The sequence below is a fragment of the Eleutherodactylus coqui genome, chromosome 13, assembly GCF_035609145.1.
Source record: "Eleutherodactylus coqui strain aEleCoq1 chromosome 13, aEleCoq1.hap1, whole genome shotgun sequence".
In the NCBI taxonomy this organism is placed as follows: Eukaryota; Metazoa; Chordata; class Amphibia; order Anura; family Eleutherodactylidae; genus Eleutherodactylus; species Eleutherodactylus coqui.
This window is the reverse complement of record NC_089849.1, coordinates 58459019-58486832: the sequence shown is the minus strand read 5'-3', so window position 1 is coordinate 58486832 and position 27814 is coordinate 58459019. Positions and strand designations below refer to the sequence as shown.

General features: G+C 46.7%; 2 protein-coding genes across 3 annotated transcripts in view; one reads left to right on the top strand and one right to left on the bottom strand.

Moving 5' to 3' along the window:
• Positions 1-4519: 4519 nt before the first annotated feature.
• Positions 4520-7699, bottom strand: ROMO1 (reactive oxygen species modulator 1). The gene is given in 3 exon segments (XM_066586497.1): positions 4520-4872; positions 7567-7603; positions 7606-7699. Coding segments are annotated over 3 exon segments (240 nt in total). The 3' UTR covers positions 4520-4763.
• A 6597-nt stretch (positions 7700-14296) lies between these two features.
• The window catches only part of NFS1 (NFS1 cysteine desulfurase), a 38364-nt gene continuing 24846 nt past the window's right edge, over positions 14297-27814 (top strand). The window contains exons 1-6 of one of the 2 annotated variants that reach the window (XM_066586495.1): positions 14297-14453; positions 17846-17922; positions 20824-20940; positions 21803-21886; positions 26179-26331; positions 26425-26518. In XM_066586495.1, the coding sequence (XP_066442592.1) occupies positions 14363-14453; positions 17846-17922; positions 20824-20940; positions 21803-21886; positions 26179-26331; positions 26425-26518 (616 nt within the window). In that variant the 5' untranslated portion in view covers positions 14297-14362. The remainder of the gene's footprint in view (positions 14454-17845; positions 17923-20823; positions 20941-21802; positions 21887-26178; positions 26332-26424; positions 26519-27814) is intronic. The other variant, XM_066586494.1, reaches the window with a different exon arrangement.

Genomic DNA, 27814 nt, shown 5'->3' with positions numbered 1-27814 from the left:
GGAGCTACGTGATGACGCGTAGAAGGGGGCGGAGCCAGAACGCCGCTCGTGCCCGGACTGACCAGAAGGGAGAAGACCCTTCTGCGCAAGCGCGTCTAATCGGGCGATTAGACGCTGAAATTAGACGGAGCCATGGAGACGAGGACGCCAGCAACGGAACAGGTAAGTGAATAACTTCTGTATGGCTCATATTTAATGCACGATGTATATTGCAAAGTGCATTAATATGGCCATACAGAAGTGCTTACCCCCACTTGCTTTCGCGAGACAACCCCTTTAACCCCTTAGTGACCCTCCTTATGTCTTTTTACATCCTGGCTTTCTGGGCTTTAATCCATAGGGTCGTAAAAACACGCTCGCCCTGTGGATTAAAGCCGCGAGGGGCTCTGAGCGTGACAGCTCTCTGCTGCCTGAGGTAGCCAACAACCTGGAGTTATCATAAGGGGCCGCGATATGCAACCCCCGGTCATGTGATCGCCGTTACCCAATGGATGACAACAATCGCCTTAAAGTAAATAGGAAGTACAAAAAAAAGTTACATTTTCAGCTCTCCTTATAGATTGGATCCATGAGGGGAAATGAAACCACTCACCTCCTCGATGTGCCGCAGCATTCTGGTCCTTTCAGAACCTGACGCTGTCTTCTGCACATGTGCGCCAGACGGAATATGTCAGGAGCATGTGCAGAAGGCCAGGGAGCCTGGGAGATTTAAAATCTCCCTGCTCCCGGCTAGCATGAGTAGCCAAGAGCAGGGAGATGTCACCCAGTGCCGCTGTATGCGGTTCCCAGTCACATGATCACCGTTATCCAATGGATAACAGCGATCATGTAAAATAAAAAGTTTACAAAGTTCAAGTTTCGTCTCCCCTCATTGTGTATGGGCTGCAGGTACCTGCATCATCGCTAAGCAACAGCGTGGAAAATACAAATGAAGTACTGCAGTTATGCGCAGTACATTACACGTCCGTACACAGGGTCACGGCCGGGCTCAAAGCCAGTATCTGCTGTGGGCCTCCGAAAGCGGATTTCACATATGGCCCCGTGAGTCTGGCACTATTCAGATCGCTACCTGTAATACATAATTCACAAGAAGTCCCCGGGAACGCTCGCCTTCCAGCAGTTCCAGGAGCAGCATATGTTGAGTGCCTTCTGTGTGAGACCGCCGAACCTCAGAAAGCTTACGAAGCCTCACAGAGCGCCATTTTTTACAGTCCACCCCTGCCACTGAGGGAAAAATTCCTCCTGCAAACCTAAAAAAGTGTTGTGTCTGCAGGAAGGATGAAGGTTTTATTACCCCATTCATTGAATTGCTGTGATCGAGTGCTGGCTCTAATTGGCTGGGCCGCAGCGCTCGATAACCAATCACAGCCAGCGCTTTCTGGAGGCAGGGATTTTGAACCTTCAATCTAGGAAGCGCTGACAGAAGACTTCAAATAAGTGCCAGAGCTGAAGAGAAGAGCGGCGGACCTGACAGCGGCTGTTAGGGTATGTATTTGGTGTTTTTTGTTTGTGCAGCTAGGGCTTAGCCCCCGAAATCCCAACGTTAAAGTCATGCTATTTTGTAGGAACACCAAATCGAGATATCACTGCCGCCCGTGTGAAAGAGGCCTTAGCCATTGTCTACTGCCGGCATGAGTAAACAAGTAGTCCTTTTGTTTTGGAAAGGCAAACAATCACTCCTTCCAGCAGTCTTTCAAAGAGTGAATAAATGGCATTTAAATGAAGCGAATAGCAATTGAATTAAGAACCATTGTTATGCAGGCTGAAACGCAACAATAAAAACAATACACGAACAGTGCACAATGGCTTCGCATTCACATGCAGAGATTATAGCGCAAATTTGTTCGAACAAATTTTGAGCGATAATCGTTGCGTTTAAATGGACGCCTAAAGTACAACAGAAATGGCAGTTAATGTGTTGTGTTACTGAATCAACATGTTTTTATCAGAGAAAATGCTTCGTTCGCTCTCTGGGTGATATGGTGATCTTGTTTTGCAACAAGATCGCGCCTGCCGCTACCAAGTCGCATAGCTTTTTAGCTCTCTTTTGTCTGGATTTTCGGGGAGGCTTGAAATATAAGCCCTACCCTGAAAATAAGCCCCAGCTGCCTTTAAAAAAAAAACCTCACACAATACATCACCTAGCAGGTACTGTCCGCTTCCGTGCTCATCTTCTCCACAGGTCCGTGGCACACTTGCTTGTAGTTTTCAGCCAACACTTCCTGGGCAGAGGTTCAAAAACCCCACCTCCAGAAAAGCACGGGCTCTGATTGGTTCTCGAGCACCGTGGCTTAGCCAATCATGTTGAATGGCTGTGATTGGTTTTCGATTGTCATGGCTCAGCCAGTCAGAGCCAGTGCTTCCTGGAGGCAGGGTTTTTGAACCCCTGACCAGGAAGCACTGGCTGAAGGCTACAGAAAAGTGTGAGGGGGGGGGACCTGCAAGGAGATGTGTGGCGAAGCAGACAGCGCCTGACAGGGGTTATTTTAGGTGAAACAGTAGGACTTCCTACTGTAAAAGTTGCATCGCACGAAAACCACATTTTTGTACGACGCAACACAAAGGAGGGCTCCATAGGGAAACATGGGCTATAAAACCTAGCAAATCGCGGCAATATTCAGCAGGTCGCAACTTTTTTCTCTCTCGCAATGTCGCAGGCTACAAAACATCACTACATAAATGAACGCATTGAAAAGCATGGCTTCACATACATGTGATTTGTAGTACTGGTCGCATCGCGATATAAAAAAAAAGGAAAAAAATGTTCTCGTCTGAGTGGAAGTTGCCTCGGGCCCATTTATACATGCAACGATTACTGCTCAAAATTCGTTCAAACAAACAAATTTGGACAATAAGCGTTACGTGTAAACGTGCAGCCATCGTGCACTATTCGTTCACCTGTCTATCACAGAGGTGTCAGCCTGCATAAAAATGGTCGTTCATTTACTTTTCTTGTGGTTTAAAATGACATTTGATCAGTTGTTCAGACTTTTTTTGAGCACAGCGTAATGGCCAACATAGTATCTAGTCTACACTCACCAGCTCAGGAAACACTGAGCCAGCAGAGGTGAAAGCTGTAGGGTGCACACCCCAACCGTCAGAAAGGGTTATCCCTCATGTACACAAACCAGCATATTCTGAAGCGTTACGATTATGATGGCAGTACACGGCTTACTAGTCTTATAACTTGCGATTCACATGTTGTGTATCAAGTACAGAAGCCTCATGGAAATATGGCATATAGAAGTGTTAGAATAGTGCTATACAAAATTGGCTCAGCGGTAGGTAAAATTTGTAACTACAGATGATATTTAGTATCAAAGCATGAGGCAATTTGAGTTAATTTAAATGTTACAATTTCTAGAATTAAAGGGTTGTCCCGCGAAACAAAGTTGGGGTAAGCACTTCTGTATGGCCATATTAATGCACTTTGTAATGTACATTGTGCATTAATTATGAGCCAAACAAAAGTTATTCACTTACCTGTTCCGTTGCTAGCGTCCCCGTCTCCATTGTGCTGTCTAATTTTCAGCGTCTAATTGCCGGATTAGACGCGCTTGCGCAGTCCGGTCTTCTTCTTTTCTGAATGGGGCCGCTCGTGCCGGAGAGCGGCTCCTTGTAGCTCCGCCCCGTCACGTGCCGATTCCAGCCAATCAGGAGGCTGGAATCGGCAATGGACCACACAGAAGACCTGCGGTCCACCGAGGGAGAAGATCCCGGCGGCCATCTTCACCAGGTAAGTAAGAAGTCACCGGAGCGCGGGGATCAGGTAAGCACTATCCGGTTTTCTTTTTTAACCCCTGCATCGGGTTTGTCTCGCGCCAAACGGGGGGGGGGGCTATTGAAAAAAAAAAAAGCCTGTTTCGGCACGGAACAACCCCTTTAAGGGTACTGTTTCAGTCATGAACATTACTAAGGCTGCTTTCACACCTGCGTTGGGACTCCGTTCAGGGTTTCCGTCTCTGCTCAGTTTTTTTGAGGAGAGAAATGGTGTAAAACTGAAATAAATACTGATCAATTTTTTTCTGCATTGATTTCAAAGAGTTTTCAAAAAATCTGAATGCTTTCAGTTCCGTTTTACTTCAGTTTTTTTTTCTATTTAATTGGAACAAAATTGCAGTTGGTAAAATATGCAGTGGAAAGAGCCTGAAAACTTGTGGGTTTTCAGATTCATAAAATGTTACATGGCGCCTCCATTATGTTGAAACTTCTGTATTCCATCCCCTGTTCACATGCATTATACTTTTAGTGCAGATTCTGCTATAGACAAGCAGTGTGTGAACCCAGCCTATTATTCTTAGCTCTCATGCTTGTTAGAAGTTTTGGACTCTTTCACATTTGTGTCTATATTTTCAGAGCAAACAGAAAAAAAATAAAAATTTGGAGCCTGCATCTCCCCCCCACCCCCCCCCCCCACAAGTTTATGCTGGATCTGCATTGAAGACTGAGCAGAACCTGAATATAGCCAAGGTAGATAAGTGTGCAGGTACAAATAATTGGTCAATATGAAAGAGAAATAAAAAAAAGTTAAACATTTATTAAGATACAGTGTATTGAAAGCAACAAAATACCTAGGGTGTGAGACATTGACTGATCTGGGTATGAAACCATTAGGATTGCAGTTTTTATTTTATTTTATCTTTTAATGGTGATCGTTTGACATTTATGACACAATAATTCAATTTAACCAGCGACACATTAATGACATTCATAAAGACTTATTGTGTGAACTCAAGAGCAGATGTTTATTGACTAGTGGCAGATCAACATCGAATTCCCATCCCAATGGCCATAAATGTTCCAAATGTGCCACCGCTTTGCATCATGGTCTTTCCAATGCCACCTATAAGTTCACGTCCTCTCATTCCAAACCTGCAACAGAAAGTACTATTATTTTGTGGTGTTTTAACCATATTTGCTAAACCTTTCTTGTCAAGAAAAAAAAAAACAAAAAAAACAAAAAAAAAAAGGAAACATCAACCAAGGGCACAAAAGGTTACACGAGAGTTATGCCCCATTTACACGCGACGACTGTGGGCTAAACGATCTGCACAAGCGGGTGACATCACTGCTCGTTGTTGGTGCTTACGCAGAACTGCAGCGTTTTTTAACACATTTCACTGTGTTCAACAGTGGTTTTTAATGTACCCCATCATTGTGGGGTATGTTAAAAACGCACAAGACTAGAGCATACAGTGCTAGAAAACCGTAGTGTTAGATAAGCCACATTCAAGTGCTAGTCTGCGAAACCCATTGAAATCAATGGAAGCGTTGTACCTCGATTAGCGCAGTGTTTGAAATACCGCACCAATTGCTGGTAAAAAGCAGGCTTTATGAAAGTAGCCTTAGACAGGCAGATCACTGCTAAATATTGCTCACTTCTCACTCAGCGCTATTCTATTGTGGCCATTTAACTGATTAAATACCATGGTCAAAAGTTACTGTAGAACCTAAGCAGCTAGCTTGAGCAGGCGGTGGCTTCATCACACCCTGTTGACCAGATCATAGGGTGCAGATATGTTGCCATGGCTATTAGGCCTGCTATGCAAATCAGCATATTAAGCACCGTCAGTGGCAGGGCTTAAAAGGGTTCGGTCATTAGTTTAAAAAAAAAAAAACTAAAAAACTCCTATACTTACCTATTCCTCCTCAGGCAGTCTTCTTACTGCATCTTCTCCTGGCTCCTGCAGTCCCTGGGTTACCTCACCTCCAGCCGGACGGATCTTCTTCCCGTTACTTAGCGTCCATTCTCGGCAGTCTCCTTCCTGCAGGTCAGTGCATGCTATGTCGCTAGTGACGTAGCGTTCACATGCCTAGCAGAGAATGTTGAATCCTCTGCCAGGCAATTGCCAAGACTGCGTATGCACGCTGTCTCGACACAAGTGTCCATATACTATTGCCGCGAGACAGCGTGCATACGCAGTCTTGGTAATTTCCGGCAATAGGATTCTGCATTCCCTACTAGGCAGTGAACATTACGTCACTAGCGACATAGCATGCACTGACCTGCAGGAAGGAGACGGCAGAGAACGGACGCAACATCACAGGAGATAGAGGATTCGGCCGGCTTGCAGCAAGGTGAGCTGGGGAAAGGGACTGCAGGAGACAGGAGAAGATACAGCAAGACTGACGGACTGACGAGGAATAGGCAAGTATTAAATATTGTTAGTTCATTAACGCGGTTCTGTATTTAGAAGAAAAAAATTCAAGTATTAAAAACGTAAATCACAATGATTATTAAAGGGGTTGTCCCGCGATAGCAAGTGGGGTTATGCACTTCTGTATGGCCATATTAATGCACTTTGTAATATACATCGTGCATTAAATATGAGCCATACAGAAGTTATTCACTTACCTGCTCCGTCTGCTGGCGTCCCCGTCGCCATGGAGCCGTCTAATTTCAGCGTCTAATCGCCCGATTAGACGCGCTTGCGCAGATGGGTCTTTTCCCTTCGGCTCGGCAGCAGCGGCGTTTCTGGCTCCGCTCCTTGTACACGTCATCGCGTAGCTCTGCCCATGACGTGTGTCGATTCCAGCCTCCTGATTGGCTGGAATCGGCACGTGTGACGGGGCGGAGCTACGCGATGACGCGTACAAGGGGCGGAGCCAGAACACCGCTGCTGCCGAGTTGAGCTGAAGGGAAAGACCCATCTGCGCAAGCGCGTCTAATCGGGCGATTAGACGCTGAATTAGACGGCACCATGGCGACGGGGACGCCAGCGCAGGGAAGGTAAGTGAATAACTTCTGTATGGCTCATATTTAAAGTGCATTAATATGGCCATACAGAAGTGCTTAACCCCACTTGCTGCCGCGGGACAACCCCTTTAAACTTAAAAACACACCTTTTCTCCATAAAAAGAATCTAAATAAAAATGCAGACCTTCCGATGTGACAAATCAAACGTGTATAGCCTCATAGGCATTATCAAGGTGACAGATTTGTGTTAAAAGGGGTTTTCCCAAGCAAAAACCACCCATGACCTATCCTCAGGATAGATCATCCATAACTAATCGCCGTGGACCTGCCCCTCGCTTGGCCCGTTTCACCCCCTCTGTAATAAATTGGGGTTGAAGCGCCTGTCCATGATCTTGGAGGCAGAAGTGCTGAAAGTGTAGCATCCGCTTCAGCTCCCATGCGATCCATCACACGACAGACTCCAATAGTGTCCAACACACCTCACTGGCTTATAATCAGGCCTGTTAGTTTGATGAGAAAGTGTCCACATACATGTTCTCGGGAAATACAATGTAGATGTCACCAGTGCCAAACTAGAAATCTGAGAAGCAGCAGTAAGACTGTCTATCCCTGAGCAGCTCTCGACAGAGCCCTTACATCCCAGATCACAGACTTCACTAGTGCCATTTCATCATTTCTACTTCTGACTGTGCAGAATATCATTTTCACTGGTTTTCTACTATATAATAAAAATCATGGCCGCAACAACTGCGCCTTTATTAATATATTCATTAGTGCTTGGCCCATTTGTACACGTGACCTGAGCTAATATTTATTCTGACTTGAACTTTGATCATGAGAGAACAACTAAGCACCATTTGTTTGCTTACCTTAAACATGAGAAAGTGCCAAATAGTGCCCCAGCTGCATGCCTACAGAGAAGCCCATCATGAAACCCATCTTTACTTTGTCAAAACAGCTGGGCTGCGATTGCCCATAGGGCCCACCAACTGCAACTGGCATCTGGAAGAGAAAGTATGAAGAATGCTTTGTGCATCATTCAATTGGATCCTCAGCCCAGATCATAAGCTGTGAATGCAGATTTTTATATTTTTGGTCAACAGCATCATATAATCCCCTAAACCCCAACATTGTTCAACTACAGACAGTCCTAATGCTAAATGTAGTACCTGGGAGAGGTTTTTCCAATAATGCCTAGAACACCCCTGTTCGTATATATCTATATTACACTCGAGTTCGGCACTATGGAGCAATTCCAGCAACCTCATTGGTTCTGATTCACAGTTCCAGCAACCTGATTGGTTGTTTGGCTTGTCTGATTCAACCCGATTGGTTGTTAGGGTTCCCTGATTCAACCTGATTGGTTGTTAGTGCTGAACTAGAGTGTAATATAGATATATGCCCCCTGTTCTAGGTATTACTGACCTCAGATGGGGCACTTGACTCCACACGATAACCTCATTACTCTCAACGTCCCACTGTTTGCAACAATCAGGTGCCACACTTGTAAAGTCACTTTGCATTGTAAGGTCCCAATACACATTAGGGAAAGTCACTTAGATCTGCCGATTTGTGTACGAAGCTTCCTGATCCCTCAGCACAGGGCAAGCTGAGTTTCAGTTCTGATCCTTTTGTTCCCAGAGCAGTCTTCCTTCCTCTGGCAAGTGAAAATTCTTAGGGGCAAACCGTACCGTCAGGCTGGGAAACACTTCTGAACTCTGTACATAAAACGGATGCTGCAGAAGACAATGTGGTTAGCCTCTTAAATGCTCAGCCAAACCAAGCATTCATGCGTATGGGAGATCTGATAGCTGTCAGCTGAACGAGTGTTCAGCCAACAGCTACTGCAGGCGTGTGCGCACCTTTAGGCCTCTATCACATGGGCAACAGAGATATTGCCATGAGTAAATCACAGCAATATCACATCTGTGGTCTGTGCGATATTGCTGCGTTTCCTCACAGCGATATCACGATTGTGTCGCTACAAAGTCACACAACTTGTAGCATTCTTTTACCAAGATTTTAAGCCTAGGCTGCATTAAAAAAAATAAGTCACATCACCAAACAGGCTCTGTCGGCTCCGCACGCATCTCCTCAGCAGCTCCGGCAGACTTGCTTATAGTTTTCAATCAGCGCTTCCTGGTTTGCAGGTTTAAAAGCCCCACCTCCATGAATCACTGGCTGTGATTGGTTCTAGAATGCCGCAACTCAGCCACTCACTGCAGTGCTCGATAAACCAATCACAGCCATTCAATGCGATGACTGTGATTGGTTCTCAAGCGCTGCAGCTCAGCAAATCGCAGCTAACACTTCCTGCAGGCGGGGATTTTGAACTCCCAAACCAGGAAGTGCTGGCTGAAACCTACAAGCAAGTCTGCCAGAGCTGCCAAGGAGACGTGCGACAGAACCTCTTAGGTGTTTTTTTAATGCAGATAGGGGTTATTTTAGGGCTTTTACAGTATAATTTCCTACTGTAAAGGTTGCATGCAACAGAAAGGAAGGCTCCATAGGGAAACATGGGCTACAAACATAGCAAATCATGGCTGTATAGAGCATGCTGTGATTTTGTATTCTTGCAATGTAGCAGCCTACAAAACATCACTAATGTGAAAGAACCCACTGGAAAGCATGGGCTTCACATACATGCGAGAAAACTGTGCGATTTTGTCACCTGTGTGAAACCAGCCTTATAGTCCAATTGTAAGGGGAGTTTAACCCTTTAACTACCAGGCATTTTTCACAGTTCATTTTTCTCCCATGCCCATGTTCCAACAGCTATACATTTTTTTTTGTTTTCCATTGACGTAGCCATTTATTAGTGGTTCCCCCACCCAAAATGAGTTCCAATTTTGTAATGGTACCATTTAATGTACCACATGAGCTACTGGGAAAAAAAAAAAAAAAAAAAAGATTAAAAAAAGTCTTCATCATGCTGTAAAAACTATGTTAAAGGGGTTGTCCCGCGGCAGCAAGTGGGTCTATACACTTCTGTATGGCCATATTAATGCACTTTGTAATTGTACATTGTGCATTAATTATGAGCCATACAGAAGTTATCAAAAGTTTTATACTTACCTGCTCTGTTGCTGGCGTCCTCGTCTCCATGGTGCCGACTAATTTTCGGCCTCCGATGGCCAAATTAGCCGCGCTTGCGCAGTCCGGGTCTTCTCCTGTCTTCAATGGGGCCGCTCGTGCAGAATGCCGGCTCCGTGTAGCTCCGCCCCGTCACGTGCCGATTCCAGCCAATCAGGAGGCTGGAATTGGCAATGGACCGCACAGAAGAGCTGCGGTCCACGGAGGAAGAGGATCCCGGCGGCCATCTTCACCGGTAAGTATAGAAGTCACCGGAGCGCGGGGATTAAGGTAAGCGCTGAGCGTTTTTTTTTTTACGTCCCTGCATCGGGGTTGTCTCGCGCCGAACGGGGGGGGGGGGGGGGGGGGGGGGGGGGTGTTGAAAAAAAAAAAAAACCTGTTTCGGCGCGGGACAACCCCTTTAACTTCATTCCAGATTTTTTTTGCATGTTTTGCTACTTTTAAAACCCCTTTTACTTAAAGAATTTTTTTTTGTCATTCAGCTCATAATTTGTTATTGTCCATCGGAAGGGGGTGTGGGCATTTTTTGTGGGGCGAGCTGTACTATTATTGCTACCATTGCTGTACATGACATGTTGATCATTTTTTAATTCAATTTCTATAGGAAGACAAGGTTCCCCATCCCCTTTACCCCCCCCCCCCCCCCGCCAAAAAAAAAAAAAAAAAATGTAATTAAACTTAATTACAATTTTTTCTTAACTTGACACTAAAAAAAAAAAAAATTACCAAGGAGAAGCTGGCTCCTAAAAAGAAAGTTCGGGGACCAAATAAATTTAGTAAAAAAAATAATCTATTATTGAAATATCATAATTGACTACTTCACTGTCTCTTCCACAGACATTCCTCCTGCCAATTGGATTAATAGTCCCCATCTGTTGCACTCCTAGATTACTCATATGGTGACAGACATTTAAAATGTGCATGAAATCCACTCTTCTGAGGAATCGCTGTTACTTCCTATGACTTTAACGGTTGGGGGATGGGGGGAGGGGGTTAGAGTGCAAACGTTGGCAAACAATATATCTGCACACCATTTCGCTGATTTGACACATTTTTCACAGCTGAAAAATTACGCAGCAAAGCGAGCCAAAGTACCCGCCTCACAGCAGATTTCACTCAATCAATTTACATTTAAATCAAAAGGTGAAATCCGCACCAAGCGACTTCAGAGGGCGACAGCACTGGGTTGGGCAAGTATAAATACATTTATCACCCGGCTCCTGTCACGTTCCCTAATAGCATCATAACTTAGACAGGTTCTCTTTAAATAGACTTTGTCACCATCTTTTTTGCACCCCACTCTGAGGGCAGCACGGTGTAGTGACAGGCACACTGATTACAAGGATATGTCTGCTGTGTGGCTCCGTGCAGTAGTTTTGAAGAAACTTTCCTTTCAGCAGATGCATGGAGGATTACTTGAAATAGTTGTATCCCCTGTCTATGTAAGCGCTGCAGAATATGTTGGCGCTATACAAATAAAGTTTATTATTATTATTATTAGTCCTGGATATTCATGAGCTGCAGGCTAGCCACACCCACCCCACCCTCCAGCCATTGATTGGCAGCTGTCTGACTATCACTATGCATGGAGAGAACTGTCAATCATTGGATGGAAGGAGAAGTCGGTCTGGCTAGCTCATGCAATAGCCGCAGGACTATTTCTGAGTCTGGCTGCTATAATAAGGCTGCATGTCCACCGGCGATTGATCACGTTGTGTGAAGCTTTCCATTGCGTTGCTATGGAAAGCGCAGCGCCAGCGTCCACGAGCGGAGAATCATAGCGATTCTCCGCTCGTGGGATCTAAATCGCGGCATGCCGCAATTCTCCACGGTGAGCCTATCCTCCAGCTGACAGTTTACATGCTTTGATCAGGATAGACTACATATATATCACAGCCAGCTCCGTATGTGGCCGTTTGCATCAGTTGTCAGAAGCAGCCGGCACCACCGTGTATGCAGCGGCCTGGGCTTTGTGTGATTAGCTGCAAAAGGAAAGACAGAATGCAAGAGTGAGTGAGGAAGAAAACCCAATGTCCTAGTGAGTGCCATGTTGGAGTGCCCACTCTAGTGCCCCTTGCTGCCATCAAAGAGGAGATAGGTGCAAGGGACTGAAGTCTATACTGCTCCAGCGGGATGTCAGAAGCCGTCTACACCGACTATCTGTATGACCTGCGGAACGGAGGAGGGCGGTGGGAAGGATCTCCAGCCCGCTACGCTGAGTGATTCTTGTCGCTATGTGAAAGCACTGGAGCGATTGTGTCTGGGATGAGTATTGGGGGCTTCAGCCTGTGCAAGAGGACCCTGAGGGCCGATTCACACAGCCGCATGTTATGCAAGCAAAATCTGCAATAAATAAAGCCCATTGATATCAAAGGGGTCATTCCCAGGAGCGCTTTTTTTAATGCGAGCTGTGACTGCGTGAAATTAATTCCTGCCATGTTCTGTGTTCCTTTGCACAGCAGCTCATTAAAATCAACGTGCTTCTGTAAATGCGGTATAAGCAGAAAACCTGCATATTAGAGGTTCTTTTATGCTCAAAATCGATGTAACTGAGCGGATTTGTGTGCGCAAACACATGCAAAACACACACCAGCATAGGCGCATTTCAGGCAATGCACACACAGCACATATGCGCAACCAAAATGCGCTTGTGTCCGTGTGAACCCAGCCTTAGAGCGCTCTGCTCATCCTAAGTGGCCCCCAGTCCCAAGAATACCCTATCGACGGTTGTGCCAAAACTGACCCCTCCACTAAGTCCCTAAAGAGTGTGGTCCAATATCACAATGTGGAACTAGTGGGGGCCCCTCCGCTGTTCCCATGTCTCCTGCAGCACCCCTACCAGTCCCACCCTAGTGGGAGTTCCTCCGCTGCTCCCATGTCTCCTGCAGCCCCTTTACCAGTCCCACCCTAGTGGGGGCCCCTCCGCTGCTCCCATGTCTGCTGCGGCACCCCTACCAGTCCCACCCTAGTGGGAGTTCCTCCGCTGCTCCCATGTCTCCTGCAGCCCCTTTACCAGTCCCACCCTAGTGGGGGCCCCTCCGCTGCTCCCATGTCTCCTGCGGCCCCTTTACCAGTCCCACCCTAGTGGGGGCCCCTCCACTGCTCCCATGTCTCCTGCGGCCCCTTTACCAGTCCCACCCTAGTGGGGGCCCCTCCACTGCTCCCATGTCTCCTGCAGCCCCTTTACCAGTCCCACCCTAGTGGGGGGCCCCTCCGCTGCTCCCATGTCTCCTGCAGGACCACTACCAGTCCCACCCTAGTGGGGGGCCCCTCCACTGCTCCCATGTCTCCTGCGGCCCCTTTACCAGTCCCACCCTAGTGGGGGCCCCTCCACTGCTCCCATGTCTCCTGCGGCCCCTTTACCAGTCCCACCCTAGTGGGGGGCCCCTCCGCTGCTCCCATGTCTCCTGCAGGACCACTACCAGTCCCACCCTAGTGGGGGGCCCCTCCGCTGCTCCTGTGTCTCCTGCAGGACCACTACCAGTCCCACCCTAGTGGGGGCCCCTCCGCTGCTCCTATGTCTCCTGCGGCACCCCTACCAGTCCCACCCTAGTGGGGGCCCCTCCGCTGCTCCCATGTCTCCTGCAGCACTCCTACCAGTCCCACCCTAGTGGGGGCCCCTCCGCTGCTCCCATGTCTCCTGCAGCACTCCTACCAGTCCCACTCTAGTGGGGGCCCCTCCCATGTCTCCTGCAGTACCCCTACCAGTCCCACCCTAGTGGGGGCCCCTCCGCTGCTCCCATGTCTCCTGCAGCACCCCTACCAGTCCCACCCTAGTGGGGGCCCCTCCGCTGCTCCCATGTCTCCTGCAGCACCCCTACCAGTCCCACCCTAGTGGGGGCCCCTCCGTTGCTCCCATGTCTCCTGCAGCACCCCTACCAGTCCCACCCTAGTGGGGGCCCCTCCGCTGCTCCTATGTCTCCTGCAGCACCCCTACCAGTCCCACCCTAGTGGGGGCCCCTCCGCTGCTCCCATGTCTCCTGCAGCACCCCTACCAGTCCCACTCTAGTGGGGGCCCCTCCGTTGCTCCCATGTCTCCTGCAGCACCCCTACCAGTCCCACCCTAGTGGGGGCCCCTCCACTGCTCCCATGTCTCCTGCAGCACCCCTACCAGTCCCACCCTAGTGGGGGCCCCTCCGCTGCTCCCATGTCTCCTGCGGCACCCCTACCAGTCCCACCCTAGTGGGGCCCCTCCGCTGCTCCCGTGTCTCCTGCGGCACCCCTACCAGTCCCACCCTAGTGGGAGCCCCTCCGCTGCTCCCATGTCTCTATGGCTTGTATAGCCCTCACTCTGCCGCAAACAGGGACACAGGACCCCCACTAACTACATAGTATCAGACACACGCGCTGGCTACTACCAACATAGCGCCCTCTACACACAGCAGGTGGCCCCTGTGACCGGGACGCTACCCCCGGTCACCCCCGCCGCTCTCACCTCTGCGGTGTCGGTCGCGCTGTAGGCCGCAGCTCAGTGATGACGCCGGGGCCTCTCCCCCGGAAGTGGCCGCTCTCCTCCTCTTGTAGCCGGTGACGCCCCCTATCGGACTCCGTTACACAACACTCCGGAGAAACATGTTGTGCAGAGCCGCCGTGAGGGGCCTGCTGCCGGCGGGGAGCTGCAGGAGAGTGGCCGCGGTCCGGGCCGCTCATGTGGGGCAGACAGGTAGAGTTACTGGGCCGCGGCCTGTCCTGTAGGAGATGGCCCAGTGTATACCTGACCGTACAAGACATGGCGTGATAACGGGCGGCGACATGGGTTGGGGCGTAATAAGACCTGACGATTTATCGCCTGCACGAACGAATGACGTTGGCGCTACTCGCTGTCGTGCTGCGTAGTCGGGGTGATGCGTCGGTGAAGCGTGCCGCAGCGTTCAGTCTTTCACATTCGCTTGTGAACGAGCCGGAGATGATTTTTATGGCTGCGCAATATGAACGAACAGCGACCGGTTCTGCTTCGGTCGTCGGCGCGCGTTTAGCGTTTCCTCGTTTGAATGATAATCGTTCCGTCTAAAGGCGCCCGAAGTCGGTGCAGTAAAGGGAGCCGGTCAGCAGCTGGCAGCGCCACAAACTGCGTTCTGGCCGGCTCACACGCCTGTAAGCTCCTTGTATCACGCGGCTATTGCTGCGTATCTCGCGCACGCTGTCCTGCGCAGGGTGACTTGCTGCTCTTTTTCAATACCGCTCTGTCTCTTAGCAGCGTTACGTATCAAACGCAGTGTATTGCGCATGTACAGCGTTTAATACACAACCCATGGAGAACAATAGGGCTATAAAGAACCGCAGGGCTGTCCGTGCGTGATACGCCTTAGAATAACACGTGCTGCGTTTCGTTTGATTTTCTTTATGGCGCGATTGGTCAATGAAAATCAATGTATTTTCATGGATTACATTCACCGCGCATTACGTGCTCAAATTACGTACGCGTGAGCCTGCTGCCTCCATAGTTTAGGGCAGGGCTGTGCAGTCGGTGAGCCAAAGCTCCGGCTCTTCCATTTACCCGGACTCTGACTCCTTCATATGTGACGTGTTCGTTAAGTGATAATTTTACTTTATTAACCCTTTCCAATCCACTGTCTGACGTCTTCCTATATTCTGATTGAAGCTTGTAGAGCTCCATTGTCAAAAGATGTCTGACAGGGTATTCTTACCGTCTATTGCCAGCCACTCTGCTGTCGGAGCCTCTCTGGTGTACACACACTTTAGCCAGCAGATGGCACCGTTGTATAACAGCAAAAAGAGAAAGCCTTTTAGGATACCCTGAATCCAAAATTGGACTGGAAAGGGTTAAAGTGATAAGATCTGGGTTTTCATCACCCTTATGATAAAATAAGGCCGGGTTCACATGTGCGCTGGACCTTTGTTTGGAGGTTCCGTCGCAGATCCAGGACAAAAGAAATAGAATTGCATGCAGGGCTTTTTCTTCCGGTTAAATGCCGGCCAGCTGAGCGGAAACCACATGGACCCAATTTTTTTACACGCCTGCTTTCCCATGGAATCTATGGATCAGTCGCGAATTCTACGGGAAAGCAGGGGTTTTAAAAAAAAAACAAAAAACTCCACTGTGCATGTGTGGCGGCGGCGCACTGACCGGCGCTTACGCACACATCTGCAGTGAAGGAAATAGAAGACCCGGACGGGCACGCAGAAGACCCGGACGGGTAAGCAGTGCCCTCTCCCACGGTAGGATTCCACTGCGGGTTTCCACATGCGGAATCCGTTCTGCCCGTGGACATTAGGACTGACTCAAGCTATTTAAATCATAAAATATACTTATTTGAGTACAATTTGAGAACACAAAACTTGCCTAAATTGTAAATACACAACACACTGCGTTTAGGAAGTGAGAAAAAAGTTTTCAACAGAAGTTTCTATGAAAGGAGATATGCAACAAATTCTGCATTGAATTAATTATACGAAATGTATTTTTTCTAAGCCAGGGTCGATACATTTCTATCCGCTCCGACTCTGGCAACAGGGAGACTGTTCAGCTGCATCTTATACTCACCCGGTCCCTCCACTTTGTGGTGTCCCCTGGAAAAGTCAGCGCGCTCACCGCTTGCTGGACTGTCCTCAGAAGGCTGTGCTTGCTCGCTCTCCCATAGAGATGAATGGGCACAGAAAGAGTCAAGCTGCTGGCGTATGCTGACTTTGCCAGGAGACCATGCAGGAACGAGAGACTGGGTTGGTATGAGAAACAGCTCACCGCACTCCCCGTAATCTAAGCTATAAGCACCATAATAGTGAGGGATGTACTGTCCAAGGCACGGTCTATACTAATTTGGTATAATAATGAAGGATGGTACAAGGCAACATGTGCCCCATCTGAAAACGGCAACCTGTTATAGAGAACTTGAAGTGAAAACCATGGTATGGCAAATAAAAAAAAAACTAGAGTAGTAGTGAAGCATGGCAAAACATATGTGAGGCTTTATTCACATGGGCGATTTTTTTTCCCTGCCAGTACCGTCCACTTCAGAGATGACGGAACTCGCACTGGAAAAGAACCCATTCATTTCAATGCACAGTAAAACGGAGAAGGTCCAACGTAGGGTAAAAAACTTTCTCTTTATTGAACAATCCAGACAGACGTAGAGGAACAAGAAGCAGAAGCAAATTGCACATGCTTCTTGTTCCTCTATATCTGTCTGGATTGTTCTATGAAGAGAAAGAGTTTTTATCCTACGTCGGACCTACTGCTTTTTCATCTGTATTGGTTTCCAGTCAGTCCTTGCATGGGAGCGACTGCAGAGGAGCTGGTTTCTGGTTTGTATTAATTTGAATGGGTTAATTCACAGGAGTGATTTTTCTCTCAGACCGATGGTCGGAGTTTAAACAAATCACTGCATGTCTTATTTTTGTGTGGTTCTTGTTTCAGAATTGCCCATTATTTTGTATGGCAGCATAAAGAAAAAAAGGATCACAATTACATGCCATGTGATTTACGTGGGAGTGCAATGTGTTTCTAATGCATGTTAAGCTGGATTTACATGGGACGATTGCCAGGCGCAGAAGTGCCCGACAGCTGTCCAAAGCATTATCAGTCCTGTGCCCTATACAGGAGTGATAGTAGTTCAGTGAATGGAGGCAGAGTGGGCTGGAGATTGCTTCTGGCCACCCGCCTCCATTCTTTGTAAATAGGCAGTCGGTCAAATTTTACCAAACGGACCTGCCAAAAAGTAGACGCAACAAAACTGCCACCGATGAAGTAAGAACAAGGGCCTTCCCTGCGTCCTTCTTTAAGAGCACCCGGCGTCTGTCAAGGGAGAGCGGGTTGAGTTTAACCACCGCCAGGTGGATACTGGTTATGCACAAATGGCAGCCATACAAGATGCAGTTGCTGCATTATTTCAATGAGGATAATCCCAATCGCCATGTTGAACTTGCGGAATGGGTGTCACAGCAATTGTAATGGTACCCACGTTTCACAGATTTGCCCCCTTCCCCTTAGCAACATGCCGCACACAGGATGATGTTCCCAACCACTGCTTTCCATTTTTGTCATGTGTCTCCATGCCTTTGGACAACCATGTATGTATATTATGTTTTACCTTACAGACTTGCATGATGAAAAGAGCTTGGAGAAGCCAGAGCTTAGGCCGCTGTATATGGACGTTCAAGCAACAAGTCCACTGGTGAGTTTTGTAAATTCTGTCCCCAGTCCGTGCACAGACATTGTTATGGGGGGGTTAAAGGCTTTGACCCATAAAATACACTGCATATATTGAAAACGCTCACCTCCACATCACACCACGTCTCCCTTTCCTTTATTCCACCACGGGATCAGCTCCTTTCCCTGAGACTTGTTTCTGAGTCCGCTGCCGTTCGATCCAGCCAACTTTCTACATTCAGTATATAGTAATGCTCAGGAACTTCGGACTTTTATAAGAAGCAAGTTTCTTTTATTCCATCATTGTGCTCATAACATCATGGTACGGGGTGTCCAGGACACCCTGTACCATGATGTTATGAGCACAATGATTGAATAAAAGAAACTTGCTTCTCATAAAATACACTGATCTGCTTTACACTGTGTAGGGCAGTGGTGGCGAACCTATGGTACGCATGCCAGAGGCGGCACGGAGAGCCCTCCCTACTGGGACTCGCCGCCAATGGCCACTCACCACTTTAGCGAATACTGGCAGGAGGCAGGGCTCCCCTGTCACTCAGCTGCAGTGCTAACGGCGCTGATCCCGGCGCACACTGTGACATCAGTGTGCAGCCGGGATCCTCCTCCCTCGACATCTCCTACATGGTTCCACGAGAGCAGGGGAGGAGACGAGGAAGAGGGGGTAAGTATGTGTGTTTTCGGGAGGGGAGGGGGTGCGCTGTGGGATGTCACTATTATTCTGGGGGCCGCTGTGGGGTGTCACTGTTACTACTAGGGTATGTTGTGGGATGTCACTATTACACTGGGGCCGCTGTGGGGTGTCACTAATATTCTGGGGGCCGCTGTGGGGTGTCCCTATTACTACTGGGGTACGCTGTGGAATGTCACTATTACACTCGGGCTGCTGTGGGGTGTCACTATAATTCTAGGGGCCGCTGTGCGGTGTCACTATAATTCTAGGGGCCGCTGTGCGGTGTAACTATTATACTGGGGGCCGCTGTGCGGTGTCACTATTATACTGGGGGCCGCTGTGGGGTGTCACTATTACTACTGAGGGCCACTGTGGGGTCTCACTATTACTTCTGGGGTATGCAGTGTGGTGTCACTATTACTACTGGGGGCTGCTGTGGGGTGTCACTATTATACTGGGGGCCACTGTGGGGGGGGGGGGGTCACTATTATCGTTGGGGTATGTTTACATGTGGCGAAAATGGGCAGGGCTGTTTCAAAATAGACAGCGAGCAGATTTTGACTGCTTTTTGGATACGGCAATGCTGCAGAAATTTCCACAGAAGTCTCAGCTGAGGACATTCTGCAGCATTTCCACTTCCAAAAAGTAGTCAAAATCTGCACGCTGTCTATTTTGAAGCGGCCCTGTCCTTTTTAGAACGATGGTAGTAAAATCATACGTCGTGATAAGCCCCGCCCCCTGACATGTTAATAAACATAAATAAGTGGGTTTTGGGTTACAGTTTTGGCACTCAGGCTCTAAAAGTTTCGCCATCACTGTTAGAGGGAATAAGTATCCGATCAGTGCGGTTCCGACCACTCGGACTTACAGCGCTCGTGAGAATTGGGATTGCGGTTGTTCCCGAATGAATGGAGTGGTGGTCACCTGTGTGCACTACCGTTTCAGTCATTTCAGTGGGACTGTCAGAGATAGTTGAGTACTTGTACTTGACCAATGCTCTATACATTTGGGGACGCCTGACATATGACTTTTTATTATTTTTTTCTTGGAGACAGGGTGATCAAAAAAAAGCACAATTCTGATGTTGTGTATTTTTTTTTCCTGATGGTGTTCACCGAGCGGAATAAATAATGCTTATTATTTTAATAGATCGGACTTTCACTTTTTAGTTTTTATTTCTTTTGATTTTTCATTATGAATACAGGAAAGGTTTTTGTTTTTTAACTTTTAGTTTACTCAATTTTTTACAATAATAACAAACTTCTTTTCCCACTTTAATTTAAATTTTTCTTTCAGTCCCTTTTGGGGACTAAAAAACTTGATTGTTTGATCACTTATACCATGTATTGCAGTATATGGTATTTCTACCAGTATTTTATTAACCCTTTCCAATCCACTGTCTGACCTCTGAAGACATTATGATTTAAGGCTGTACAGCTCCGATGTTGGAAGATATCCGTCGGGGTTCTCTTACTGTATATTGCCAGCCTCTCTGCTGTCGGAGCCTATCCAACGTGTCACCTCATGCAGTACTGGCTTTAGCCAGCATATAGCGCTGTTGTGTAACGGCAGAAAAAGAGTAAGCCCCCTAGGAAAACCAGGATACAAATTGGATTGGAAAGGGTTAAGACACTCCACAGGCCCATCCTACTAGGCAAAAATACATTGCAATAGTAGGGTCTTCAGAAGGTCCTTGGCTGCCATGACAACCAAATGGCACCTGGCAATTTTATTGGGAGGTGACCGATTAGGGCTTTTAAATGCTGATGTCAGAATTGACAGTGGCATTTAAAGGGTTAACAGCCGCTATCAGCTCTAACATGGGCAGGCGTCACCTGTGCAAGACTACCAATATCTTTTTGGAGTAGGATTGGATCTCGCTCCATACATGCCCTGCCCCTGGAGGATGTACATGTATGTCTTTTAGAGTGAAGGGGTTAACGAGTAACTGAACTTTTAAAAAACTTTTGGCATGTGAGAGCAACATATCAAAGTTTTGATTATTGGGGGTTTGGATGGCCGAGACTATTGCTGATTGAGGAAATGAAGTGGCTACAGTCATCACCCAAGTGCTGTGCCCCTTTGGCTATCTTCAGTGCCAGTTAGCTCCCTTCAGCAGCGGAGGATGGACACCTAGATGTTAGCAGCTGTCAGTGTGGTCCACATGTTCCAGCTTGGTTTTTAATTGAAGGATGCATCAGTCCTGTGTGTTTCATGCTATGATTTCTCTTACAGGATCCCAGAGTACTAGACCGTATGTTGCCTTATCTAGTGAATTATTATGGAAACCCTCATTCAAGAACTCATGCATATGGGTGGGAGAGCGAGAAGGCAATGGAAAAAGCAAGAGAGGTAATTACTACCGATGGTACAAGTGCTACGGCTGCAAATTATGTACTTCAAATCCTTGCTGGATCCAATTAGCATTTTTTTATTTAAATGCACCATGTTAAAATGCCAAATAACAGGAAAAATAAGACCAGAAACAGGTAAAATCTGCTTTAAACCACATTGTGCCATAGCAGTCTTTGTGGTGGGCAGCTATTCAGGCTAAAAAAACACCCATATTTTCCGGTGTATAAAACGACTTTTTAACAAAGGAAAATCTTCTCCAAAGACGGGTTCATCTTATACGCCGGAAATACGCTGTAGAAAAAAATCAACACTCGCCCCCCACGGCGGTGCTGCAGGCTGTCACTCCCTCCTCTACGCTGACAGAGCATTGCTTTCCGGATGCGGGGCTTGAATGCCCCTCCTCCAGAAAGCTAATTCTCTGATTGGCTAACTCAGCACGGCGTCAGCCAATAAAAGCTGGCGCTGGGTTAACCAATCACAGCCATTCAATGACATCATTGAATGGCTATGATTGTTTAACGCTGCACCGGCTTTTATTGGCTGACGCTCCGCTAAGTTAGCCAATCAGAGCATTAGCTTTCAAGCCCCGCATCCGGAAAGCAATGCTCTGTCGTCGTGGAGGAGGGTGCGACAGCCTGCAGCAGCGCCGCTGTAGGTGAGTGTTGATTTTCTTTTTCTACAGTGTACTCCCGGCGTATGAGTCGACAGTTGGTGGTCATCTTATACGCCGGAAAATATGGTAAATCTTATCTACTTTGCATTCGTAGCTTAAAAAGATACGTATATTTGGCTTTTTATTTATTTATTGGAATAGATTATTATAAAACTTGTCTGAAATGAATAATTATATCTCGTGCAGCAAGTGGCCTCCTTAATTGGAGCGGATCCCAGAGAGATAATTTTCACAAGCGGTGCAACCGAATCTAACAATGTCGCTATCAAGGTAATTCCTATTTTTTACATACAATGTCAGCTCCATCTCCAATCTGAAAGAAGTACGTATTTGGTGTGATTGAAAATAGATATTGCATATAGTTTTATTTTATATGAATAGGTAAGTTTACTATATTATTATGGCCGCCTGCACACGAGCGTTCCGGATTCCGCTAGCGGATTTTCACGCGCGTATGGTACCTAAATGTGCTTGCGGATAGGTGCGGATGCGTGAAAAATCACGCGCGGATATACGCGGATGTGTTGCGGAAAAGAACGCGCAGAAAAACCAGCAGACACCCCTTATTGTAAACCCAACCCCTAGAGAACTGCCCATTCCTTGGAAAACAGCTTAAAAACCAACACCCATACTCCGTTTTGTCCCTCTTGCTTGTGCGAGCACCGTTAAATTATTCTGGCAACATGCTTTCACCCGGTGAGCAGATGTCTTTGTGGGCATGGTTGATCCATGTAACTTTTTTCAGGCGCTTCTCCAGCGTGACTTTATTTCAGTCACTGCAAAAAAATTCACAAGAGGAATTCATTACTACAGATTTTGCGTTCTTACATCCTGCATTGGCAAGAAATACTACCTATCTCCCTCTACACATTGCGGGTGTCTGCTGAACAAGGCTATTAACCCAATAAATGCCGCTTCAGTGGCACCAGTGGAAAATACAACTGTTCCCGCAAAAAACAAACAGGGAGGGCTTAGTAACTTGGGCGCATCATGGCGGCTGATGCACCCGTCTTCCTGCACAAGACGGCCGCAATGCAGGATGGACGTCTTTCCACAGAGCTGGAGGAAAGAACACAAGTCCGGCAATGGAGCCGGTCATGTGCTCTTTTCTGCCAGCGTTGCGGAGAGTCATCCGTCCTGCAGTGTGACCGTTTTGGTATCGCTGCATCCGTAAAAGTCTGATCTATCAAAGTAATGTATGATTTACCCTGCACGGTGAATGTGGCCAAAAAAATAAAGAAACTACGCCCGAAATGCACTTTTTCGGTCACCCTATTTCCGAGAAAAAATGTAATAAAAGGCGATCAAAAAGTCAACTGTATGCGAAAATGGTACCAACAGAAATGTCAGGACATACCGCACAAAATGAGCCCTCACACAACTATGTCGCCAAAGAAATAAAAAAGTTATTGCACGCAGAAAATGGACACAGAAAATAATTTAAAAAAATTAAATATCTTTAAAAAAAAATAAAAAAATACAAGTACTACAGCAAAAAAAAATACTATATAAGTTTGGTAACGTAGTAATCGTACTGACCCATAGAATAAAAATATCAGGTCGTTTTTGTTGCACTTTGCGCGCTGCAGAAACAGGACGCACCGAAAGATGGTGGAAAGTCTTTTCTTTTTCTCTCTGATTACAATTTTTTAAAGCTTTTTCAGTAAATTATATGGTACAATAAATAGTGCCATTGCAAAATACAACTCGTCCCACAAAAAAACAAGCCCTTATACAGCGACGTCGATGGATAAATAAAGGAGCTACGATTTTTTAGGGAGTAGGGGGGAAAAAAGGAAAAAAGCTCCGTCACTAAGGGGTTAAAAGTGGGGATGGAAAAAAGCACAATAAAAACAAAAGTAAAACTGCTTGGCCACTAAGGGGTTAAAATGAAAAAAAAAAAGAGGACATTTGACGCAATAGCGAATAATACTCACGCAAGTTCTTCTTTTCTGCTTCTATTGCGTTCGTCCAGACATCCCCATAAACCCGAGCGGAGAGTTGAAGCCAGGATTGTTCCTTTCGATTCTTGTTTAAGTACTCTGGGGAGTTACTGTCCCATATGCTAGGGAAGTCCTGCATCATTGCGACAAGTTTGCCCATGTCGATCATTATTCGTTACGCCTGGTGGCTGCAGGCTGGTGGCTGCAGGCTGGTGGCTTGTGGCTGCAGGCTGGTGGCTGCTGTCTGGTGGATGAGGTGACTGGAAGGGCAGTGCTGCTGCTGAAATTTGCCTGTGAAGCTCTGTGCTGTGTGTTGGGACGCCTCCTACCATGCCTACTTCCTGTAGTCATAGCAACCAGTGACTCCATCCGCAGCTGCACTGCAGATGTACTGCGTGAAAAAACGCACTCATTCACTTGTATTAGAGGCTTCACTCGCAGAATCCGACCCAAATTAGAACAGGTCACAGATTTTTTCAAGCGCGTGAAAAAACGCGATACAAATCCGTCCGTCTGGGGACAACTGCGGATCCTCATAGGAGTATATTGGCTGCGGTCTGGGGCGGACAATGTGCCTAAAATAACGCGCTAGAAATTCCGTTCGTGTGCAGGCACCCTATATACAGGGTTATTCATAAAGAAGTAGCAGATTTGGGGATTCCATTACAAACAAAATGTGAAAACATGACATAAGTGTTTAAAAACTACTATGTATCCCAAAATTGTTTCATTAAAAAAATACAGCTTTCTCTGCAAAAAAATAAGTTATTAGAGCTCCAGCGACAGAAAAATAACAAATGTTATGGATCTCAAAATATGACAACACAAAATATTTTTCCGTGTCATTGGTGAACACAAAAAAATCCTTGGGTATAGCTGCTGCCGCTAGACACTAATCACAAAGAGAGTTAGGCCTTCCTACTAGCTCTACTCCTGCTGCAGGCACTGAACTAAATCAGTTTTAGCTTGGTGTATGAAGCAGTAAGAAGGAAGCAGACCTCCTGCTCTGCAGGTCTTTTCTGCTTTTTATTATTTTTAGTTTTTCCCCTCTAGGTGGGAATCATGGTTGAGCTAACTTCCCTGATTGCTCCATAAGTGGGGAGGGCGAATAGTTCTGCATCAGACACACTGTTACTCTCTCCTCAAAGAAGACAGAGTGGAACAGAATGGCGCTAGCCACTCTACTTTCCAACAGCCATGAGGTCATCTGAGAATCCTACATCTAGTGATCTCTCACCCTTAAGCGACAGTCCCTGAAGTGGTGACTCTGCTGGTAACCTGGGGGAGCCGAAGAGAAGTGGGTGAAGATGAGGTGAGTAAATAGGATGAAGCAAGTATGGTGCCTCTCACCTCTTCATACTCTCATCGCCTTCCTCAGTTCTCTTGGTTCAGTTCTGGATGGTAGGCAGGGATACTAGTCATAGTCCCCAGCTCTTTGCGGGGTCTCCCCGTTCCTGGCCTGGTGCCTCTGGCCGGTTCAGCATTATTAGTTCCAATCCCGGCTTGGAGCTGGGGTCGGGGCCGGGAGTCCTGTGGGTGCTTCTCTGTTGGCCGCAATGGCGAGTGTGAAGCTTCTTCTCACCTAGCCACTCTTCTACTTGAGGCCCCAGCTCCCAGGCCTACACAGGCTGCATTTGAAAGGCGGGACTTCCTCTTTGTGTGCTGCCAAGGGCAGGACTTCTGGTTGGCGCATTTACAGCAGCGAGACTTCCTCTTTTAGGTTATCAGCTGAATCCACGCCCGCCTTGCGGCCTTAGGATCCTCTCCTAATGGATCTTCACAACAGCCTTCCAGGGAGGAGCCCATAGAGAGATGTAGTGTCTCTGGATCTCCAGGTACTGCAGCAGCATTAGAAGTGAAGCCCAGGGACAGAAAGCAGGTGCAGCCCATTAGGAAGATGGGCTGTATGCTTAAGGGTGGTGTTCTCAATTATTGGAGGGATATTTGTACTTTCTCCACCTGCATGCTCCCCCACATCTAAAGTCATGGGGAGACCTCCGATATCAATTCAGCCTGGTTAGAGTTGATAACCCAGGGGTAGCCTGTCCATGACTATCAGCAGGACATCTAACAGTTTTCGGGTCAATATAGGCCCCTTATTTAGATTCAGAGGTCGCTATCCCTCCCTCAGTTTACCCGGGCGCCTGTCAGCTCATATTATTCACTTGGGAACCACGATCCAGACTGAGTCTCCTTGTGGCAGCAGATATACCCAAGGTCTTGCTGTATGAATGTGATCAGAAAGTGACTTTACGGCAAGTAACAAAAGCCTGTTTTCTTTATTTTAGCATAAAATATATATGTTGAGTAGCCTCAGAATCGTGCTGACCCTCAAAATAAAGTTCATTTGTCATTTTTAATTTGCTTTTCTCCATTCTACCCCATAAAAATGTAAAAGTTTCTTAATTCATTGTATGATAAAAAAAGCAACTTATTTATCAAAAATTAAACTTTTATATGACTATGTTGACGAAAAAAAGAAATACGTTATGACTCTTGAAAGGTGGGAAGGAAAAAACAAAAAGGGAAAGGGTTAAGAAAACATCTGGTTGGTTCCTATGATTCAAAGTGCAATTATTTTTTTAACTTTATTGCTTTTTTTCTGTCCATGACCTGAAGGGTGTTGCCAGATTCTACAAGTCTCGCAAAAAACACATTATTACCACTCAGACTGAACACAAGTGTGTCCTAGATTCGTGCCGCTCGTTAGAAGCTGAAGGATTCCAAGTGTCTTACCTTCCTGTTCAGAAGAATGGTCTGTTGGATTTGAAGGTGATTTGTCATTTTACTGTTGACTATTTGACTGTTGCTTTATAATTACAAACTGTATTCCTTCTTGTAGTAAACCTGATCATTACTTTTTAGGTTCTAGAAAAAGCCATACAGCCTGATACCAGCCTGGTGTCCGTCATGACTGTGAACAATGAAATCGGGGTGACGCAACCTGTAGCTGACATAGGTGAATTTCAGGTTTCTACTCTAGTGATAAACATATAAATGACCACAATGAACTGTTTATTTACTCACTTTTCTTGCTAGGATCTTGTCACTGTAATGGTCCTTTTACACTGGCTGATTATCTGGCCCAAGCGTTCCTCCCAACACTTGTTCGCTTGATAATCGGGCTGTGTAAAGGGACTAACGATCACCTGACCAACGAGCAAACCTAAGAATGCTCACTGATCAGCGGGCCCTCTTTCCATGTGCTGCTGGGGACAAGCAGTTGTATTAGTAATTAGGGTCAACATTGTCTTATCTCATGTCTCAAACTGCATTGTTAACCTATGTAGATGCAAGGTTTTTGCAGTTATTTCAGAAGTGACACTGAAATCCCTTTCCCAGGTCCCGACAAGCGCAGCTCACATATCACATGACCATTAGTTCATCGATCTTGGATGAGATTTCAGAGTAAAGGCCCTTTCAGACACAACGAGAATCGCTCAAGGCCGTCCCTTTCCCAAGGCCGTCAACTGAGCCACCAGTGGTTATCAGTGGAGCAGGCTGTTATCAGCTGGCCGCACTGATAACATTCTCTCCGCCTGTGTCTTGCTGTGAATTCACAGCGGGGCATGGGCAGTAAGCATGGAGAACAATACAGCTCTTTGCATATGCAAAGCAGCGGTATTGTTCTATAACATTTGTAAAGCAGCAAAAAAAGTCTCACCTCGTCTCATCCACTTCAGCTTGCAGCATATATTTCACATGTAGGAGTATACTCACATACTTCATTAACCACTCGATCCGGAGGTATTTATACGTAATGCAGAATCAAACAGGTGGGAACTTGAAGTGCTGTGAATAAAAACTCTTTATTGTAATCCGTGCATGTAAAAATCACAGGTCCAGAGATGTTGAAACTAGTCCTCTGGACCTGTGATTTTTACATGCACGGATTACAATAAAAGGAGTTTTTATTCACGGCACTTCAAGTTCCCACCTGTTTGATTCTGCATTACGTATTGTTCTATAAGTGGCCATGGCTGTGTCCCGCTCTGCTTGCATATTTTATAGTAGCTAATTAGCTACTATAAAGTATGCAAACATGATCGCTCAAAACTGTCACTCAAACTATCGTTTAGGCGACTTTTGAGCAATCATCTATTAGTGTAAATGGGGCTTAACACTTTCCAACCCACTGTCTGACATCTTCCAACATTCTAAATGAAGGCTGTACAGCTCCGATGTCGGAAGACGTCAGGCAGGGTATTCTTACTGTATATTACTGGCCGCTCTGTTGTCAGGGGGTCTCTCCAGC